Consider the following 17,901-nt stretch of genomic DNA (forward strand, 5'->3'; position numbering starts at 1 on the left):
ATAATAATTTTTTTTTTTGTATAGATGACCCTTTCACAAACCTTTTTGTTACTAATGACTTGTCCCCACATATGAAATATAACATTTCATATAATCTTCTACTAACGTCGGAGTACATTATCACATTTTGATCGTGTTAGGGATGGTCATGTCTATTGTAGCCCTAAGGTAATAACCATCTTCCTCATGATCTTCATATTTCTCTCAATTTGTTGTGTTTTTCCATGAATTTTGGATACATATCATATTAGGGATAACTATGTCGTGAAGGTCATCTCTATAGCAATCTTCATTTTTTTCTGACAGTTTATTGTGTTTTTCCCATTTTCTCATAGTTTGTTATGTTATTATGAATATTTGGTGGGAAAAATGAAAATTGTGATAGAGATTAAAAAAAAAAAAACCATTGCATTAGGGCTACGATATACATGATCATCCTTAATATGATACGAGTTCAAATGCAAGATGACCATCACATTACGGCTATGATAGATATGATCATCCCCAACATAATACATTATAAAATGGGGTAGTGTATTCTGATGGAAGCATAAGATTATATTTTGTATGCTTGTGGGAGTGAGCCATTAATCATAAAGGTGCTTGTGAACAGTATAAAAATCTATATGTTAAAACCTCTACCATTCATGTTAATTAATCTACTTATGTAAATTCACAAACATGGTACATTTACTATCCCAGAAAACCTCATATTCTACCTCCCAATTGATCATAGATTCAATTCCTCAGGTGCATTTATTGTACTAAAAATCTCTTATATTTTCATTAGCAAATAAAAATTGCATCAAAATGTTTACCCATATGCATATCTATTTACATGCCAGCATTTCCATACTTCCACAACTTAAATTTCAGTCTGATTATATATATTTGATAAGTTCGTATCAATATTTTTACTCCCTTGGTTTAATTTTTAGATAGAGTATGAACTGAACAGTGAGTATATAGTTCAAGAAGAACCTTTGGCAGCAAGTTTTTTAATGAGGTCAGGTAGAGAATGATCTTGCCTAATGAACTCAACCCACCTCGCCTTGATGCGTACTTGCTCCAGACTTTGCTTTAAATCCATAGCAACCGCTTCGTGTGGACGGGTCGCAAAAAACTCTTCTATTTCGTCTGCTTCCTCATTGCTACAAAACTGACAAGTTGGGAAATACAAGAGTGACCTCAAGAATTCACACCAAAAACTATTAATGTTCATAGTTTATCTAGTGGATAAGACATCCACTATAATTCTAAATATTGATGGTTGGATTCATCACTCCCTAATCGTTGAACTCGAGAAAAAAAGTTGGAACTTCGACAACACATTAAATCTGTTTTTATCAATATGCTCTATGGTTTTGGAGTAATTCTGAATAGTTAAATAGCTTACCGGAGTGATAATGTCACAGACGAAGTTAGTTAACAAAAAATTAGCACCGTATCTGTTAAATATGGGATCCCAGTTGTCCTGCATTTTTGAGCAAATATACATTACTATGAAGCTCAAGAAACAGACACTGTTCTATGTTTTTGAGAATGAGAAATACGGAAGGGGAAAGAAGAAGAAAAAAATTGTATACGTATATATGTGTGCGCGAAAACTTTTGTGGGAAAAAACCTTCCAGTCTTAGACCTATGCAGATTCCAGTTTTTCTTACCATATGAGTTGCATCTTTTTGGGGCAGGCTAAGGATTCAAAGCCACAACTTTACAACAATTGCAATTGGGACAATTACAAATATAGTAATCATATCCAAAATATTAACAAATATAACATAATACAAAAGAATTTGCATCTGTAGCAAAATTTAGATTCAGCTCTTAGAATCCATCAATGATAGACTTATCATTGATTTTGGCTATATTTATAATTTTTAAAATTGTTGCTATATAATTATTAGCCCTAAAAGTGCTATTTACTGTAAACTAGCTTAAATTTTTACAAACAGGAAATAGCATACCTTAAACCATTTCCATGCTCGGTGATGACCCTCAAAACTTATTCCTGCAAGCCCATAGACAATATCTTGCTCTCGAACCTAATGATGACAAGAAAAATGTCACTTCTAAAATTTATGAATATGAATTTTGGATTGAAGAATCTTACAAATTAAGGTTAGGAGTACCTCATCGGACACTAGAAAATCCAGTGCTTCCACAAGTAAATCTTGGTCTGGACAAGCAGCTAAAATTCCTGAATAGGATAAAAGGTTTTAGTAATATGGAGAGAGGACAGTGCCTATCAAAAATTTTATTATTATAAGCTTTTGAAGGATTGCACGAAACTTAACGCAAAATTTCTTCTCTTTTTTCAGCTGTATCAGCTTCTCTGTAGAGTTGCAACATGGATTCAAATCCATACCTACTTGAAACGGTAGCTTTCCTTATCACAGCCAAATAAACAGCCTAAAACAGCATTTCAAATTTGTGATTGCTAAAGATCTCCAAATGGAGAGAAAAAAATCTTGACACAAAGGTTGTTACCATCTTCGTGTCAGCTGAAAGAAGAGTGGTCTTTCTATCTCTCATATAAGCTTGAAAACGTTGCATTGCTTCCTCATGAGTTTTATCGTCATCAAATGAGGCTAGCGCCGTGTAAAGTCTTCCTCTCAGTATAGCACTGGAATGATCCTCATCAGGTATTGGTTCCCAACCTAATTTTCTGCAGACAATACTACCATTATTTGCAATGCGATAATTTGGTTGTATAATTTTTATGATGGGTGCAATTTAACAGAGCCTAATATACTGGTTTGGCTAGAGAATGAGACATTGAACCGACCATAAGAAAAAAAATGAAAAAGAGGGTGTTTCAATCATCTAATAAAATCATAAAGCAAGGATACGCAGCACACTCAAAGAGAGTTCTTACGTGGCGGAGAACTGAAGGACATTAATGAAAAGTTGTTTCAGTTCAAAAACTAAATCAGGAATGGCTTCAGTTGCAATGTTCACAATGCCATTACAGACCTGAAACAAGAAAAATTTGAGAAGTCAATACGAACACAAATAGTGGCCTGCAACTGCCAGATACAATTTTAAAGACGTGATCATATGATTCATATCCTTATTCCTCACATGAATGAGCCTTGAAGTCACAATGTAGACGAGCTCTTTCCTGTACACATCAATTAACGAAAGCAAGGATGACAATGATTGTTGACCAGCCTGACAAAGTGCATATGCATCATCTAAGACGCCTGCAACGTAATTCAATTGTTTAACTTGCTTTGAGAGTCTTTAAGAATAAAGTTCTCAGAGAAATGACAAAGGCGGAATTTCAATATCTTATATTTCTTTTAATAAATAAAAATCTGTGGAACTCGTAAATGAAGCATGGCCCTCTGTCACTGACCAAACTTATCTGTTTCTGATAGTACGTTGTTTTCTACTGCGTTCCTCAATTGAGATACAAGCTTATCATCATATTTTACCCTATAAAAACCACTCTGGCTTGTGTTAACTTTGATCCAAAAATTTCCAACCCCTGTGTTTGGTATTGTTTCAGGGGTAGTGGTGGTTTTAGCATCAGCAAAATCTTTTGATATATCAACCTTATGAAACTTCGTTTCCATAATGAAGTTCTTCTGTTTGTTATATGAACCAAGCGACAAAGTGATTGGAATGATCCATTGGCTATCAGAATGCTGACCAGACAACAAAAAATGTGACTGCAAAATGCAGAACGGTGTCAAGCTTCTAACTTCCAAAAAATAAAAAAAATCAAAAACTAAAATCAAACTCCTCTAAAGTATCTATGCTACTTTTCTTTTTAATCAATTTCAACAGTTTTGATACCTGCTCAAATTCAAGTGTATTATCACTGGACTTCACAGAGATAGCAGGATATCCCATTTGTTTTGTCCAGCTGTCCATCATTAAGTTTATTTGTGTACCAGATTCCTCGGAAATGACAGCCCATAAATCATCTGTTTTTGCATTTTTCCAAGCGTATCTCTTTATGTACTCACTCAGAGCTTTCTGATTCATAAAATCACACACAAAAGGAATAAACTTGTCTTAGTCACGGATTAAGGAAAGTTAGTCCTCAAATCTTTCACATAAGAAATACCAAAATGAATTATAGTGGGGAAAAATCTTTAAGATTGCATAAGATGATCTTGGATTGCAGACATCCACGAATATAAATAGAATGAAAAATCTAGCTATTCATTCTTTAATGATAACAATTTGTATAGCTGGTCATTTCAGGGTAGAGTCCAGATGAAAATAATATGTCATGACTTGTGACTTGTGACTTGTTTCTCAAGGTAAGAATCACATCAATATTAAAAAGAAAAATTGAATGTGAACTCATTACTCACTTGAAATTTGTCGTCTCCAAGGTATATCTGTAACATTCGAATTATTGTAGATCCTTTCTTATAACTTATAGCATCAAATTTGTCATCAATTGAACGAGCAGGGTGTATCTCCATCTGTATTGTAATTTCATTAGACATTGTTTTCAATTCGAATTTCCTCTTAACAAAAAGCTGATCAAATAAAAGTACCAGCTAGTGACCACACTAGTTAAAAGTATTTCAAATTTCATTCTATCAGACCGCTGAGAATCAATCTTTTAAATGTGAATGTGATGAATTAGGACAAGATAGGTCTTTTACTCACTTCAATTGGATGAGATTCTTCCAGTGCATCAATAACCAGGCCGCTAGCAGTCTGTTGGAGAAATTGTGTCCACATTTTCCATTCAGGAAACAATGTCTCAATTGCCATATAGCTTACCTAGAAGTTGAATATCATATATGAAGATGATGATATAGAAAATATTTATATACAACACAAGTTTTAAATAGGTAGAAAGCTCAAATTACCCATGTAGCAAACCCCTCGTTTAGCCATAAATCACTCCACCAGGCCATAGTGACCAGATTCCCGAACCAATGGTGTGCCACTTCATGTGCCACACATATAGCGAGCTGATAAGAACACAATTATTTGCTTTAGTGTTACTCGCTGTATTTTAAAGTTTAAGCCCCTTTTGCAATTTATATAGGTGAGATGAATGTAATATTTTTTACTTCAGAAAGTTTCATATGAAACAATGAAGAATGACAGTAAGCCAAAAGTATAAAACGTACATAGATAAAGATTCAAACTTACAACTTGCTTGTTTTTGGCACTAGAATGCAAGTCATCATAGAGCATTAAGTTTTCACGATATACGATCAAACCATTATTCTCCATAGCCCCACCACAAAATTCAGGAACAGCAACCATATCGAGTTTAGGAAGCGGATAACTCATTGAGAAGTACCTAATAATTTTATAATTACAACCAGAGGTCACTAAAAACTAAGATGTAATGTAAATCGGGGGTTGGTTCCAGACCAAGGTGCTATTGGGGACAGAAAACAAAGAGTTATATTGATATCCAAATATGCAGAATTTATATTTTAGCACTAGTTGGTTTGAAACAGTTCATTAAATGCAACGGATTTAGGCAGACAATTTTATTGTAGAATTTATCACCTCTCGGCGGTGGAAATAAAATTGAGAATGGTTAGTGTTTTGTCAATCAATTGCTAAGAGTATCGTATCACTAATTAAATGGTAACATATAATAGACTGGGGAAGGAATTAAAAAATATCTGTTGATAGAAGCCTTACTTGGTAAAATAATCGAGGACCTTGATAGCAAGGCTTAGGGAATATCTCCCTTCTTCGCTCTTTCCCAAAGGACAATATACACGAACCTTTATCCCTGGATGCATGATTTAACATTTATGCAATATAATTCAAAATGACCTCAAATTCTTACAAGGAAGAAAGAAAATGGAGCCTCAACCAAAACACAGACCGTCTACTGTGGTTTCTTCAATATAATCAAATAAACCAATAACAAAGGCCACCAAATAGGTTGACATATGTGGAGATTCCTCAAAATAAACGGTCTTAACATCCCCAATGAGCTTTTCATCAAAAACAGGCATGTTCGATAGTGCCATCAACTCTTTTGATACATCTAACGTAATTTTGAAGCTCGCCTGCTCATGGTAAGACAAAGCATAATTGAAAGACAGGGGGTCGCCTTACATAAGAATTCAAACAAGAAAAAGAAATGAAATTCATGAGAAAGCCATCAAATAGAAAGATAAGAGTTTAGTATATCCAATTTATAGAGAAACCTTCAAGGCAGGTTCATCCCAACATGGAAAACACTTTCGTGCGTCCACAGCTTCAAACTGAGTAACAGCCATATTCTTTTTCACACCTCCATCAACATAAGTGCTGGGAAAGATCAAAAGTACAATGAAACTGTTTATTTTCAAACATCTATTGAACAGATGCTGTTGGTCTAGTCTCTAACTTTCTTTTCCACGTTTGAACTATTTTTGACCCAACCTTATATTGAGTTAATACTTGTATAAATAAATCTAACAACTTCCATGGTTAGTAGGGTGTATTCTAGTATTGATCCAAGAATTGAATCAGCATGAAGGGACAACAAAATTTATAATTGAAGAATGAATATCTATTCAAATCAAGCATCAGAAGACGATTCTTTCAACCCTAAGATCATAACAATACTATTAAGAAGTGAATTAGAACCAAGACAGAGGGAGGGGAAACCATTTGTAAAAACCCTTTAAATGACTGTTGAGAGGAGCAGAAAACTCAATCTCCAAAACCCCTTCCCCAACGCCAAGCATATCGTCAAACACCAAAACGAGTATCTCGTCTTCCTCATCCAGAAGAACATCGGAAGGTTTATATATCTGCAAATTGATCTAAGCTGAAAATTAGACTGCAGAAGTAGGTTAGTTAGAACAGAATCGTGGGAAATCGAACCTGGGTGTTGGAGTTAGAGTAGGAAGCTCCATGAATATCAAGCTCTAAAGCATTCAAGACGATGATCTTGGTATTATCGACAATGGTGAGAGTAATCCGAACAATTCCTGAGAAAGTGCAGGCTGAGAGATCGGTTTTGAGATGAAGATCATAACGATTTGGAATAGGGAAATTAGGGAGCCGGGGTTGGGATTTGAATTGATGTAATATCGCCTTCTGCTTCTGCTTCTGCTCCATAACAATGGTGGAATAAGAATTCAAAATATGTGTGTGTTAGTGAGAGAAGAAGAGTTTTGAAGTAGTGAAGAAGGAAGTCAATGATATTTGCCTCCATTTTCCGTTGCTGACAGTTGCCTCTCGTCGTTTCTTTTCCACACAAGAAGGAAAGCCGAACTCACACTCTATAGAACATACGTCCATACGTGCATGCATCTTACCTCTAGTCAAAATTGGTGTCACCCTAATACAATTTTATTGATGGATGGACGGATAGTAAATTTGGATTATAAACCTAATTGGATTGTTTTTTTATCTTGTTTACTCGAAATTATAAATTTTTCTTATATTTAATGTTATATTTACTTTTATCAATACTTTTTAGGGTAAAAATTACAAAGTAATAATATAGGTCAAAATTCATAATTTTTCTTATTGAACATTAACAATAACAATAATCGTAACAATCCATTATAATTTTCATAATTTTTCTTCTTGAATATTAACAATAACAATAATCATAACAATCCAATGTAATTTTCAGACGCAATTGGATTGATTACCCTTTACTTGTCAATCAATTATTGTGTTTGATACAAATGTAGAATACAAGTAAACAATACAAGAAATAGTCAAATAGGATTCACTTTTTATATTACCATTGATTGGTTATGTTTTAATGAGCTAAATGTGACCTTAATGTAATCATAATATATTTACATTTATGAATCAATGATAAAGGTAACTAGATTAACTTTGATGATGTTTCCTTAATCATTTTACAAATGCAATTTCATTACAATTGAGGTTTATTTATATTACAAATACACTACCTTATGTTTTTATTGAAAAATAATAATAATAAGATTGCACTTGTTATCTTATTTGAGTTTCAACAATGCCCCCACATTCCCAAATTTATTTCCTCATGTTTGTGTTGTCCTACTTTCATGGCTAACTTTGAAATTGACAATCGCTCCCAACGGCAACCAATGAATGAGAATTTTCACCTCCACAATCCCCACCCACAGACCCCATACGAAAACCATCCTCTTCATCGGACGTGATGGTTCTTATGTTCGCGTCCATGGCCACTGACCAAACCACTCTCTTCGCCTTCATTGCCTATGTCATCTATGCCACCAGATTGTACGGCTACGACGACTTCACCTAATCGAGAATTTCCAATTCCATGGACGACATGTGGTTCCACCTGTCTTTCGCTCTTCAAGGAGTGACGTCAAGCAATCAAAATAAAATCTCATCCAATTTCAGCACCAGTTACGGCACAAAATCATGAATTGAGGTTGAGGTTCCACCAGAGAAAATTGTATTGCTTTTAATGGATTTCTTTATCAATACAGAATTATCGCGTATAACAAGACTAGGTTTCTCCAAAGAAAAATGGATTGCTTAATCAATAATACTGTTATCCATAAAATTGTAGATAAAGGATGAGGTTCCACCAAAGAAAAACTAGTTTGCTTTTGATGTAATTTCTTTATCAATTCCATTATTGAGTTAAAAACATCAATAACCATTGTAACAACCTCTCATTACCAATAACCCAAAATCATTTCAACCATAGCCGGGGCTGAGAAAATCTGAAAAGAAATTCTTCAGAATATTTTTTTAAACAATACCTGTATCTAGTTTTCAAGCAATTAGAAATTACAGACAAATTTCATTACAATTACAAAACACAACACTAATAAACATTTTTTAAACCCACTTTTAAATGAGAACAGAACAAACCCTTCGTTATTAATTGAAATCACATACAAATTTTCATCAACATCGAGGGGGGGAAGAAAATAAGCCAACAAAAACCATTAACCATAACCATAGTAATAAAGCTAAAAAATATAACCATTAACCACAGTAATAAAGCCAACAAAAGGGAAGATTCTCAAACAAGATGTATGAGATTAAAATGGAAACAGAACCACCACCAATCCATTGCAAACTTTGACCACAATTTCCACTTGCAGTTTACAAACTGGCATTTTAATAAAACATGCCAAACAGATTTGCAGTAAGCAACTACACTTTTACTACACTACATGAATCAATAGGAAAACTAACAAAACTAAAAAATATATATATTTATATATTGAGACTGGGGGAGACTGGGGCAGGGGAATATCAATGGAGAATGAAAGAAAAAGCCGTAATCAGAATGAGCTTGTTAAATTCGCAAAACAATTGACAGAATGCGAAACCCACAAAAGAAGAAAAAAAAATGTAGGGTAGTGAGCCGAACTCTAGATGTACACAAGATCATTGCCGCCGAAAAGAGACCGGTTCTATTGCGCCTGATGAAGAGCGGTGGAGATCCAATCAGAGGCAGCCGTTTGGATGTCCAAATCAATGTTGGGGGTGAGGGAAAAGGGGGTTATTGCAACCTGTTAAGCAAATTATTTGTATTAGAAATATGGAAGGAAAAAAATAAACAAAAGTGAAAGAAATAAGCATTGTGAGGTGGAAAAAAGATCAAATTAGAAACTTATTTAGTTTTCTATCCATGTCTTTATCGTTAGAACAAGAAAAAAACGTTGTGCTTTGTACTATAAAGAAAAGAAAAACAAGATAGATAATTTCAAAATGTTTATTTGTCACGTTGTTTGTTATATAACCGCTTCACCACTTAAAGCAAACAGAGTTCCTTTGCAGTTCAGGACCCACATACTACTTGGAGGAGCTAAGCACTATAAAAATACGGCAGGTAAATTGAGCTAGCTACATATATTACAAGAATTAAGGTCAAAAGTGATCAACTTACAAATCCATTTTCGAGGGCTGTAAAATCCAGGTCGTCGTCCTTGTGATCCTGCTCCTTATCCAGAAACTGCATAACAAATAATGTCATTCCACATGATATTATGAATTTATGAATGGATGTACGATTACCAGCTACGAATAATTTAGTGGTAAGAACTGTGCTTTAATCTAAAAATCTAGAAGATTACAAATGCAGATACAGCATTTGAGCGTGCCACCAAGAGAGACAAGCACAACCTGAATTTATCTAACCCTACGTCCCTATCCAACCGATTTCAAAGGAGGGCACAATTCTTAAAATTAAGACCAATCATTCTTCAAGCTGAATCCAAGTTTTGTTTTATAGTGAATACCTCCATTCGGAAGAACTTCTTCACCCGCTCAGAATCAGATTTTCCCACTGCTCCAGTTGTTTCAATTTCCACCATATTCTGCCGTTGAGTGGTCAAGCGGCGAGCTGCTCCCTAATGAAAAATAAATTTTATTACTCTAAACAACAAAAACAGACGGTGCACAAAAATCCTTCCTTCACAAGAATATAAATTATTAATACAAGATGACAGAATGTTAAAAATAGCTCGACCAATAAACTCTGTTAAAAAGAATACATAGACGTGAAGAAGCATCATAATTGTTTCAAGCTACTTACAGCAGCAGAGGCATCTCGACCAAGTTGCGCAAGCTGCAGACCAAGACTTTGCTGATTGGACATAAAATGTCCTGCAGGATACCTGTTGGCCGAAACAGCCTGCCAATTTAGGGTAGACCTCCACAGACTTTGCTTTGTTGATTTAAATCCCTGCAAAAAATGTCAAACTATATTGATTACTGACTCAGATAGCGAAAAATTACATCCTGAGACAGAATAAAATGATAGTAAGATAAACAGTGTTTTTTGGAAAAATGGAAAACAAACAAACAAAAAACAGAAGACAAACGGTAAGTACCTTGATTAACCAAAAGCTGCATGAGTACTTCAGAAGTAAAAACAAATTATAAATGTGGAAAAGGAAAAGATCAGACAAAAAATTGCTAGGACCGACATCATTGGGATAATGCATAAGGTCATCTTAGAGGTTGACTACTTTGGGACAATAAACTGAGGATTGACAGACTAAAGCCATAATTTTGATTCAACTGAAGCAATGACCAATTAGACATTACCTATTAGAGCTGTTAAAATAGATGTGAACCTCACTGAGAAAAATATAACAACTAGTAAAAGAACACAACGATGCAGGTGTTAATTCGAAGTGGAACAAATTGCACATAACTAATCTTAAATCAACCATAGTCACTAACTTGAACTTGTAAAGTACTTTACATCTGCTAACATAGAAAACAAGAAAGAACCTGATAGGCATGGAAAGAAAAAATGTCTTATCCATTACAGAGTCATAATTAGCAACATATATCACACATCAATTCTAGTTCTATCCGAATCTCAGTTAATTCTCCCTATATGACAGAAAGAAATAAATTTCCTTCATGTTATAGTTGCCTTAGTTTAAAACACTCAACAAGAAATTCCAAAAATCATTGATAATTTCTTTTAGAGGTAATAAAGGAGAATCATTCAAGTTCAGGCAGAAGCAAAATACAGATGAAATAACACCCTAAGTTCCTAATCAAAGCTACTCCCACGTTTGGAATGCAAATCCATCAAGTTAATTAAAACAATTTTCAATTTAAAAAGCAAAAAGGAAGTGCAAAACCTTGTTTGTCATAGGAGAAGTAGGTATTTCAACGTTGAGGGAGCAACTTTTAGGGAAATTTCCCTTTTCTATATCACTGATAGCTGCATTTATCAAGGGCAAACAGATCGACACAGCATCCTTGAAGTCACTTTCTTGGCTTTGATCCTTCTTCCTGAAGTCAAATAAATAAAGGAAAAAATACCTTAAGGATAATAACTATGCAGAAGTAAAGCTCAACATGAAAAGTAGAACATCAACCAACCAATTCAGAGATATTGATATAGATGGTACACCACATATCAATGCCTCCCTTGCCCCAGCAACGACACCTGAATAAAACCTGGCAGATTTAAACAATCAAATTCGGCACAAAATAAAAGGATCAATTTGTATTCTTAAAGAGGGGTCAATTGCTAATTATTGTGAGAACAAACATTATGGTCTACACTGACATCTTCATGTAACAAATAGAACTTACATTTGATGACCACAGCTTGATCCCCGGTTAATTCCACTAATTACCTGAAATTTATACCAAAAGATATCCTCATGACATGAAATTAAATTAGATAAAAAAAAACCCACTGCTATAATTTATAAAAGCTAACCAGGAGAGGCTTCGACCAGGAAAAAAGAGCTCCAGACAATGCTAAAGAGACACAATCTACAGGTGTTCCTGAGGAAGAGTTGCCAAGTGTAATTAGACATTGAAATTTTAAAGCCAGCAGGCAAGGATGCATGTTTTTGTACAACCAATAGCTAGATAGAAAAGAAGTTTAAAATAGATAAGTTACACAATCAACAACATGATTCTGGCTGATGAACTGAACTATGAGCAAAGAATAATTTAAACCAAAAAACGAAATGATCAGACGAAATTTGCTGCACAAACAAGAGAGACCAGAAAAATATACAACCCCAAATTTAATCAAACACATTCATGATGGGTTAAGACAGTTGAAAAAATAATAATGAAAGACAACCGTAATAGTAGTCAAACCCGAACAAGTTTCAAATAGACAAGTTACACAACGAACACCGTGAGTCTGGCTGATGAACTAAACTATGAGTACAGAATAATTTAAACCAAAAACAAAATGATCAGACGAAATTTGATGCACAAACAAGAGAGACCAGAGAAATATACAACCCCAAATTTAATCAAAATAGATCGTATTCATGATGGGTTAAGACAGTTGAAAAACTAATAAAGAAAGACGACCGCTACAGTAGTCAAACCGAACAAGTATAAAACAGACAAGTTACGCAATGAACACCACGATTCTGGCTGATGAACTAAACCACGAGCAGAAAACATTTTAAATCAAAAACTAAGAGATCAGATAAAAATTGGTCCACAAACAAGAGAAATCAGAGAATATAAAACCAAAAATTCAACCAAAAGAGATCGCATTCATGACGGATTAAGAAAGTTCAAATATAAAATTGAAGGACACCCACAACAGTAGTCATACCCGAAACTTCATAGGCTGTGACACCGTTAATTTCAGCAGAACTCACAGCAACAGTTTCTCGAAGAGTCACAGAATGACTCGAAACTGATTTGTCCCTGCACCGCAGATTCCCGAACTATTAAACTCACAAGTATTCAATATTCAATAACAAACATACCAAGTAAAGAAATCACATAAACAGATGAAAGCAACAGAAAACACAAGATACCAAAAAAAAATAGTAATCACTATAACAAGCAATAAACATTGAAAACAGACAAATCCAATCCACTAAAAGATGGATAAAGGGGGGGGGGGGGGGGGGGGGGAACAGCAACTCACGATTGGGGAGCGCAGACATGGACGTTATAAGAACCTTCACGAACAAGGCCTTCAACGAGGTAGGTGAGGCCGGGAGAGTCGATTCCTTCACTGTTAGTAACAAGAATAACAGGTTTTTGAGTTGCAGAAACTTCAAGATTGGCATCGGAAGTAGAAGAGGAAGGGTGAGGCGATGCATTATTAACATCCTTGGATTCTTCGCCTCGTTCACCAGGGCCTTTCCTGCTGCGAAGAACGTCTTCAAGATTGGAAACAAGGCCAGGAGGCAAGAAGTTTTTCTTGACGGAAGTAGAGGAAGTCATGGGACTTCTTCAATTCAAAAAGAAAGAAAATGGAGGAAATCAGAACCCTAAAATCAGAGGGAAATGAGGAGGAGGGAGGAGGAGGAGGAAGAAGAAGAAGCAGAAGAAGAAGAAAGAAGAATAAAGCGCTGAAAATGAAAACGGTGAAATTGGTGAAGGAAGATAGATTGGTGGTCCGGTTCAAACGGCGTTACTTTCGTTTCGTAGAAAAAGGAGAGAGGGAGGGAGAAAGAGTTTGTTTATGGCGTCATCTAAAATGGTGAAGAAGAAACAATAGTAATTTAAAAATGGAGGAAGGTTTTTAGGTACAATTTCACTTTTATGTTTTCACAGTAAAACTTCACCTTTTCTTTAACAAGAACAAAAAAAAAACCCAACTTTTTAGTTTTTGTTGTAACAAAACATATGGTTTTCAACTCAATTCAACGAAGTGTTCATAAAATTACAGAACATTTATAAAAAAATTAATCCACTCGAGAAATTGATGAGCAAGAAAATCACACAAATAACTACTCTTAACAAACGAAATGACGACACTCTTACAACCGGTAAGTTTCACTCTAGCATCAAACACATTCTTAGTTTTTGAAAAATTAGATGACCAACTTTTGATTGCATAAAATATCAATCGAATCACATCCTTAACAACTAAAAATGGAAAAAACCTCAAATCAATATAATTTAACGATGGATGTAATGATAATTTGGTGCATTATATGTTAAACTATGTCCAAATTTACTGAAACAATCTAATTCCATTATACATGACCAAATCTTAAATGAGAACTCTTATGTCATTTTCTTTTCTTTCTTTTTTAATTTCGAATGAAATGTGGGTGGATGATTTGAACTATGAACTTTTTGGTCTTCAATATACACTTATATCAATTGGGTTAAACTCTTATTGGCAATGTATATATCACTACTACTAGATATTAAATTTGAACTATGTTATAATGATGTTCAATAAATATAAAAATCGAAGTGAGCTTTACTTGTTGGGATAAAAATATTTAAATTTCTAACCTTTTAGATAATTTATTTTTAACTAGTTAAATTAGTCATAAGTTGATGTACAAAATATTTTGTCATATAAACTTGCCTTCGATTTTACTGGTATAAATTAAAATGGTTACGCTATAACAGGTTTTAAATTATTATGCACTAGAATATGTAGTTACGCTATAACAATTTTTTTATCATTTTTTAATAGCAATATAGTTTGCAGGTTATTGACGTTACTTTTTCCTCAAGACTTGAAATTCAAATCTTCGTGGTTATTTTGTTGTAATACACAAAAATGGTTGAATACAAAATAAGATGAACTTAAATACTAATCAAATACATTCATCAACTCGAGATTATGTCAACAATTTTTTATTCTTATATTTCCAACTTTAATCAACCTCTAACTTCTAAATACATATTTCGTGTCGATTGAACTATATTTTATTTTAGTGATATAAATTAACCGAAGAATGAATATATCACTCTTAATAATTCATTCTTTTGTTTCTTCTTAAAAGAATAAGAAATTGAAATTTTGCAAAGGTCTTACATGTTTTTATTTTGTAATTATGCTATTTTTTATTCAAATAATTGATTAAACTTTCGTTATCATAATAAAATATAAAAGGTGAAATATTAATTTACATCTAACTTTAGATCTGGTGTAAATTTAAACATGCAAAGAATTTTTACTAGTGCATTAATTCAAACCTTAAACTTGCTCAAATGTGAAATTTGTTTTTAGATGTACTTACAAAGATCGAGAGTTTAAATTGATACATTTATAAAAGCTCAAAGTTTAAATTAATACAATTATTAGTTTGAAGTTTAGAATAGTACAATCCTAAAGTTTAGAATTTAGAATTTAAATTGAGGCAATTATTACTTTAGGGTTTAAGTCGACAAAATTCAAGGTATAAGTATATATTCAAATCATATCTATTTTGTACATTTATTTATGGAAAATTTTCATAAATATAACAAACTACTAAAATATATACGGCTTGTATAACAAAACATATAAATGTTAACTATTTTTTAAATATTTCAAGTTTGCCCTCTCGTCTTTCTTCTCTTTGTGATTTTTTTTCTATCATCTTTCTTTCTTTTCTTTTCTTTTTTTCCGCTACGATTTCTTTCCACTGTGTTTCTTCTTTTCCTTTCTTTTTTCACGTCGTTTAGATTTGGATAACCAAATCTGATTTCTTTCTATCGTCTTTATTCTTTTTCCCTTTTTTTTGCTACGATTTTTTTTTTTCCATTGTCTTTCTTCTTTTCTTCCTCATTTTTTTACGTCGTTTAGGTTATGATAACCAAATATAAAAGATCGTTTATAAAGAATTTCGAGAAAAATGTTTAGATTGAAGTAGTTAAATTTAAACGATCATATACCAAAAGAATTTAAAAAAATCGTTTAGCCAAATCTAAACGATCGTGTACGAAATAATCTTGAAAAAGTAAATAATCGTCTACGATCGTGTACTAAATGATCTTGAAAAAGTAAATAATCGTCTACGATCGTGTACCAAAAGAATATTGAAAATTTTTGTTTAGCCAAATCAAAACGATCGTGTAACCAAATTAAACCATATAGTTGAAAAAATAAATAATTTAGATTTAACTATCCAAATTTAAACGATCGTGTACGAAATATATTACTACTTCGTTTGTTATATATTTTAGAGGAGTCCAAGAAAAATGCACTAAACTATTCATTCATAATAATATTAAGTTACTTCATGATGTGAGTTCATTATTTATCTATTTCCATCTTTTTAAATGTTCACAATCACATAGTTTGTTATTTATTTTTATTATAAAATAAGTTGGGGGAGAGACCGCTAGAAGATATTTATTTATGTCTTTGGTGACAATTTTTGTATTATTAATATTACTGATTGCTTGCCGGACTTTACAAACTGTGTGTGTGTGTGTATATATATATATATATATATATTATTTGTTTACTTATTTATTGAGACAAATATATAATACTATTTATGTTGAAGACATTTTGTATACATTATTGGCCTTCCAATAATGTTTGGTGTTTCTGTCTGCAAAATAATATATACACAAAATTAAATATTCATACAAGTGGAAGTCCTTTTTATCAATGTCGCTAAAAATATATAAAAACAATAGTTATAGATAGACATAAATAGTAGTCTATCATGAACTATTGCAGTTATTTATAAATAGATGGTAATATTTTGTAAATATTTTGATCAAACGCATTTTGTTATATTTGAAAGGTATTTCAAATTTTTAACTAACCTATGATAAGATTTATAATAAAAAAAAAACAATATCCATATTTAATTGTTTGGTCCACCTCTATATGATAGTACTTCTTCCCTCTTCATCTTGGTCCATATGTTCAATCAATTCATTAATAAATTAGGTTAAACAAAAAAAAAAAGTTTGTTTTTTGTTACCATTTTTCTTTTCCAACCTTTACGAACCTTTCGACTAATTTGTGTGCAGCCTTACTATTATTAGGGACCAATTGCATGTGAAATGTTTGGTATGAGTATCACCATAACTTAATCATATTTTCTCCGGGGTCTTAAACTATATTTACATCGGCCCTTATTAATCACACTCAAATAATCTTCAATGTGATTTGATAGCATTGTACACCACGTACTTATGAACACATATTTAATAATGTAAAAGTAGTTTTTGTGATTCTTATACTACAAATTAACACCAAAATTGAAAGTGTAGGACGTTATACAGTGGTATTTTTTCTTATTGCAATGTGTACGTAATTCATTCTACAATGGCTTTTTTTTGCCCATTATTCTACAATGGTATTAATATCTTGAACAACATGAAAAGCATAGTATATATTAATGACAGAATTCAGTCAAAAGAAAACACGCTTGATCAGCTTTCACATGATATCAACGATAAATTTGTATTTGGAAAAAAGATTGTTATGCAAAATTAACTATAAACCCTAAACCTCACATGCCATGATCAACAATAAATTTACAGTTTTGAGAAAAAGATCTCTTGAAAGCAAAGTAAAAAAAAAAAAAGGTTTAAGTTTAAGATGAAATGCTACATCTAAACTTCAGACAAGTCATATAGAGTTATACCAATGTTATCGTAAGGAAAATGAAATAGGGTTTATTTGTTTCAAATTTTTAATCTTGTATTTAGCTTTCTAATTTTTTTTTTTTCTATTTCATAAGATTCAAATTCATCCATAACTGCATGACTAAAGTAAAATATTTGTATTCACTTTTTCTCGTTTTTTACCAAAAACTCAAT

The 17,901-nt window shown here is 32.8% G+C and overlaps 2 protein-coding genes across 4 annotated transcripts; both read right to left on the reverse strand.

Moving 5' to 3' along the window:
* Positions 1–856: 856 nt before the first annotated feature.
* LOC103490040 (aminopeptidase M1-like) lies at positions 857–7,167 on the reverse strand. 3 transcript variants are annotated; one of them, XM_008449406.3, is made up of 19 exons: positions 6,820–7,163; positions 6,601–6,746; positions 6,156–6,258; positions 5,828–6,014; positions 5,638–5,731; positions 5,131–5,284; positions 4,842–4,946; positions 4,636–4,752; positions 4,332–4,445; positions 3,805–3,987; positions 3,362–3,677; positions 3,085–3,206; positions 2,879–2,976; positions 2,491–2,668; positions 2,298–2,412; positions 2,133–2,200; positions 1,968–2,045; positions 1,397–1,474; positions 857–1,159 (listed from the first exon to the last, which is right to left on the reverse strand). In XM_008449406.3, the coding sequence occupies exons 1-19, from the start codon at positions 7,054–7,056 to the stop codon at positions 971–973; spliced, it is 2,682 nt and encodes an 893-aa protein (XP_008447628.2). In that variant the 5' UTR covers positions 7,057–7,163; the 3' UTR covers positions 857–970. The 3 variants fall into 3 exon arrangements, 1 of the variants encoding a protein (XP_008447628.2); XR_007819863.1 differs by lacking the exon at positions 857–1,159 and having other exon boundaries at positions 1,403–1,474; positions 2,369–2,412; positions 6,820–7,167; XR_007819864.1 differs by lacking the exons at positions 857–1,159; positions 1,397–1,474 and having other exon boundaries at positions 2,298–2,368; positions 6,820–7,167.
* A 1,772-nt stretch (positions 7,168–8,939) lies between these two features.
* Positions 8,940–13,885, reverse strand: LOC103490041 (uncharacterized). The gene is made up of 10 exons (XM_008449407.3): positions 13,310–13,885; positions 12,989–13,083; positions 12,122–12,189; positions 11,992–12,035; positions 11,776–11,853; positions 11,532–11,685; positions 10,466–10,615; positions 10,170–10,280; positions 9,818–9,883; positions 8,940–9,440 (listed from the first exon to the last, which is right to left on the reverse strand). Exons 1-10 carry the CDS (start codon positions 13,609–13,611, stop codon positions 9,342–9,344), a joined length of 1,167 nt encoding a protein of 388 aa, XP_008447629.2. The 5' UTR covers positions 13,612–13,885; the 3' UTR covers positions 8,940–9,341.
* Between the last annotated feature and the right edge of the window lie 4,016 nt (positions 13,886–17,901).

The sequence above is a fragment of the Cucumis melo genome, chromosome 4, assembly GCF_025177605.1.
Source record: "Cucumis melo cultivar AY chromosome 4, USDA_Cmelo_AY_1.0, whole genome shotgun sequence".
In the NCBI taxonomy this organism is placed as follows: Eukaryota; Viridiplantae; Streptophyta; class Magnoliopsida; order Cucurbitales; family Cucurbitaceae; genus Cucumis; species Cucumis melo.